At 46.2% G+C, this 4,783-nt stretch overlaps 1 protein-coding gene across 1 annotated transcript; it reads left to right on the top strand.

Annotated features, from left to right (window-relative positions):
* The first annotated feature begins 757 nt into the window (after window positions 1-757).
* On the top strand, window positions 758-4,416 carry nanos1 (nanos homolog 1). The gene has a single exon (XM_017704048.2). It carries the CDS (start codon window positions 1,874-1,876, stop codon window positions 2,552-2,554), a length of 681 nt encoding a protein of 226 aa, XP_017559537.1. The 5' UTR covers window positions 758-1,873; the 3' UTR covers window positions 2,555-4,416.
* The last annotated feature ends 367 nt before the right edge of the window (window positions 4,417-4,783 follow it).

The raw sequence follows: 4,783 nt of genomic DNA, 5'->3' as shown, positions 1-4,783 counted from the left end.
GTGTTGCTTAGTCATAGACTAGGCTTAATCCTTATCCTGGAAACTAGCCCTATATCTGCTGTGTGCACATTCTAGTTATTCGCTTTTATAACTATATTACTTAGTTATGACTGCAAAATAGCCTTAATATTCTAAATACAGAATAATCAACTGAAACATTAATCTAAAGACCTATAACTGAATAATTCAGCTCCAAAAAAAGTCAAGATGCAGATTTACGCATTGCTTCTACTGCTCACTATATAATTTATGCATAAGAAATGAGCAAAATGTTTCACCAATGGCAAGCCCTAGCGTGTGTTTGTGCAGAATTGTTCTTAGACATCTGTTATTATGTAAACTCTTGCCTTTCAGGATACCCGATGACGTCATCCCAAATCTGTTCTACTGAGCTCACACAGACCCCAGGTGGTGGAACCGTGGTATTGCAGTAACCCTACCTTCTTTCTATGGAAAAAAAAACTCCACTTGAGCATGCTTACAAATGCATTAAACAATAATATCCACCACGATATGGAAAACAAAGCTCTCCGGAGTGTGGTACTGTTCACGTGTTACGGTAGGGGGTTGAATCTTCAGTTTCTGCTGCCTGTAGCGATCAGCTGGCCTGCACCTGTGCCCTCGTTCACCCACCCGCCTCTCCTCTTGGTGTCTTGAACGAAGGACAAAAATGCAAATAAGCCTTTTGTTTACAGAGGGATGACTTAATCTGGCGAGACACTCATTACAAGTCTTTTCTGTGGCTCCAGGACTTGGGCCAGGGACTCTTTGGAGAGTAAAAGAGAGAAAGAGGGAGATCTGGATCCAGGGCAGCTCAGTTTGCTCGGAGTGAGCCAGGAGCTTGTAGAACAATGCCCCTCTAGCACTGCAGCCTTTCACTCGGAGCCAAGGCCACAGCGGGAACACCAGAAAAGAACTGCGGGATCCGTGCAAATCTACTGACATCCGAGCTTTAAGCCATTCTGCTCTAAAAGATACAGCATCTCGGGCCTCGACTAATTGCCTCGCTGCAGTGAAAAGCGCTGGGAGCTCGCGGACGACCCTAAAGCATCACCATCAGGTGCTGCTGCTGCGGTGGCTACAGTCGCGAGCCTTTGGGTGGCATAAAGACGACTGACCAAAACGAGAGCGGGTTTTTATGACCAAGCTTATGGCAAGGACAAAGTAATGGAAGGTGTGTTTTTTTAAGGCATGACTGAACTGAAGCAGCTGGACTGCTGAACAAAGAGCCGAGCGCGCGCACAAATGTAGGCTATAACCACGTTTTATGAGCAGTTATAGCTGCTCACAAAGGAAAAAAGTGCAACGAATCGAGTCGCTTTTGCTGGAGAGGAAACGAAGAGCGCGAGCAAAAGTGGGCGGGGCCGCTGGCGAAGAATTAAGGCACGGTCCTGTTGCGCTTCGTACGTGAAGTGCATGAGAAAGAGAAGCGTTGGGTAACTGGACACCAGCTGTTAGTTGTTGTTTGCGCCGGCCACGTGCACTATATGCACGTTATGGCTCTTTAGCATAGACGTAATGACCAATAGTGGCCGTTCTGCTCGTTTCGCATTACGTATCTGACTGAGAAGAGGAGAAGGCACGCTTGCTCAAAAACTTGGCTGAGAGAGAGAGAGAGAGAGAGAGAGAGACTGGAGCCCCGCCTCTCCGCGCGCTGATCCTGCCGTAGCCTTATAACCACACGCCTGCTGGCCAGTCCCAGAGACCCAACACAACACGAGCACTGGACTTCACTGCGCTCGATCGCTGACGCATAGATACTTGAACGGAATATTGTACCATTTTCATCCGAAAGAGAAGCATCATCGCTGGAGAAAAGACAGAGAGAGTGAGAGAAAGAGTGAGTGAGATAGAAAGAAAGAAAGAGAAGAAAATGGATTTTTTAAACCACAACTACTTGAGCGCGCGTGCCTCGTACGACTACACCTTCAATTTCTGGAACGACTACCTGGGCCTGTCCACGCTGGTGACCAAGAGCAACAGCAAGCGCGGCGCGCCCGCGGGACCCAACTCCATCACGGAGTCTCTGAAGGCCACGCTGGGCCTGGACGACCCGGCGCCGTGCGCCTGCGCCCAGCCGGACTGCTGCTGCTGCTGCTGCTGCGCACCCGCCAGCCCGCCGCCCGCCTCTCTGCTCGAGCTCAAGGATCGCTTCTCCGTGCTGAGCCCGTTCGGCGCGCGGCTCGAGCGGGACGCGGCGTTCGGTGGCGGAGGAGGCGGAGGCGGGGGTGGCGGCGGCCTCGCGGGACTCGAGCTGTTCGGCGCTGAGCGTAAGGCGAGGAGACCGGCGGCGCGCGCCAAGCAGGAGCCCAAGATCTGCGTGTTCTGTCGGAATAACGGCGCGCCCGAGGAGGTGTACGGGTCGCACGTGCTGAAGACGCCCGAGGGCCGCGTGGTGTGTCCCATCCTGCGCGCGTACACCTGCCCGCTGTGCAGCGCCAACGGCGACAACGCGCACACCATCAAGTACTGCCCGCTGTCCAAGGAGCAGCCCGCGCAAAGGGCGCTGAAGGGAGGGAGGGCGGTGGGGGGTAAGCGCGTGAAACTCTTCTGAGAGAGCCGTCTTCAGTATACACAACCTCCATGTATTGCACTGAACGTTTTATTGTCTCTCCTTCTTCTCCTCCTCCTCCTCCTCCTTCTTCTTCTTCAGATGACTGTTCCGATCGAGTCTTACCTGCTAGCCTACAGGATTTATTAAACAAATAAGATATCAATGTTTTCTGTTTAAGAATAAAAAATCTTTTATATTTTTATAGATGCTTTATTTCCATAGTTTATTGTATACTTTATTCATAAAAAAGAATGATATTTTCCCTTTTTTCACGCGTTAGTTTTTAGATGTTTATTAGTTGAGATTCACGTTCAGTCACGTTGGTGAGTGAGATGTTTTCTTTTGTCGTTTGTTTGTTTTTATGGGCGAACATGAATGTTGGCGTAAACATCAGAGGAGCTGCTCTTCTGTCAGCCTCGACTGTTTTTGTTTGTTTGTTTGTTTGTTTTCTATAGTGTAAGCCAAGCTTACGCCTCATGTCGTCTTTCAAACCAAAGTTCTGTTTGCCATGAAGCGAGCTTGAGAATGTGTCCCGTTTTCCAGGCCCTTCCATAGTCTACTGAAGTTTTCTGAGTGAAGCTGAAGTGCGCTTGCTGTGCTCGGTGATGTGGCCCCGTTCCTTTCTTCCCACAATCCACCACACGCTTTCCTTCCCACCCAGGCTGACATTTAATATGGGCAAGGAGAGAAAAAAAACCGCACAGAAACACTGAGCAGAAACACAATGGGGTCTCTGTTGCATGTACATGTACTCAGCATAACTTCGTAATCAATAGATGCCCAGCCAAATTAGCCCATTTCAGAGCCCCGTACTGACAGCATCGACGATTCTTTTCAGTCAGACTCTTTTTGAGATAGATGTCTTTATGAGGCCAATACAAGGTGCCCTTCTAATGTTTACACCCCGAGCGAGGGGAACACACACTGGAGAACATGTCTTATGGGTACCTCTGGATCTGCCACCCCCCCCGCCCCTCCTCCCCCCAACAAAAAAAAAAGCATGACAAGCTAGCTGTGGGGAAACAGTGGGTGGGTTATAAAAGAATGCAGTCTGATAACTTTCTCAAAAAGGGTCAGTGGTGGAACAGCACTAATGAATGTTCTTAATAAAACAAAGTTTTTTTTTGTAAAACAATGCATTTGCCCCTTTTTGCATTATGTAAAAAATGAATAAATAATGACCCCCCCCCCCCCCCAAAAAAAAAGAAAAAAAAAAAAGATGCAAAAATGTTGTGAATGTACAATTGACACTTGCAGGACTGCACGTCTCTGACTATTACGTTTACCAAAGGAATTCAATTTTAATGAAGTAAAGAACATAGATTTGCTGTATTGTAAATAAAAGCAAAAAGTTGAGTGATGTCTATTCAGTATTTTAACATTTAAAAGTGACTTCAGAGGGTACTACCTCAACAGGATTTTGTACTTACATGTAAAATGTCAACAGCAGTTTATTAATATAGCGCTGCCATTTATAATAAGGGTTTTTAATAGTATTTTTGATCTTTGTATAACATAATTGTATTTTTCTTTCATTGCATTCTACATATGGAAGTGGAATTCCAATAAGCTCTTAGCATTGTTTGCCAATAGATGATGGCTGTATATAATGACAATATCATACTTTTTTAAGTTGTTCAATGTTACATTCTTGGTGAGTGAACGAGAGAATGGAATATGTTGAAGACTTTAGACAATTTGCCACTTTTAACTGAGGTTTGTAATTAAATTAAAAGAGGAAAAAAAAGAAAACACTGTTGAATTTTGTTATTTATATTTTGTCACAATTCCCTGTAAGCTGCTGTGCAGAGATAAACGAAATGAAATTCCATAGAGAAATAAACAGCTTATCAAATATTTTACTTCATGCAGTCATGGTGTTCTATGTGTATATGATACATACACCCACATATGGAGTAGAGCAGAACAGTGCCAGTTGCCTTTTTTAATTGATTTTTCACAATGACTGTGGTGAATCATGGATGGCTTTTGTCAGTAGATGGCCTGTTGGTCTGTTGTGTATGCTGCAGTGCCATGTGGTCTCACAATTTCAGCTCACGGAGAGAGAAAGAGCAGCTACGGTAGGCCTCAGGCTTTGCTGCTCGTTTGTTTTGAAAGGCTGCCTACAAAAGAACGGCCCCCGAGTATGGCTGCTCCTTTTTCGCTGTGCGCTTTTTTTGAAGTCGAGTGCCTAACTTTACACCACCCAGGAGAATGATGTCAGCTCAT

This window comes from Pygocentrus nattereri, chromosome 8 (genome assembly GCF_015220715.1).
Source record: "Pygocentrus nattereri isolate fPygNat1 chromosome 8, fPygNat1.pri, whole genome shotgun sequence".
Lineage (NCBI taxonomy): Eukaryota > Metazoa > Chordata > Actinopteri > Characiformes > Serrasalmidae > Pygocentrus > Pygocentrus nattereri.
Note: the sequence above shows the minus strand (reverse complement) of the source record. Positions and strands in the feature narration are given on the sequence as shown.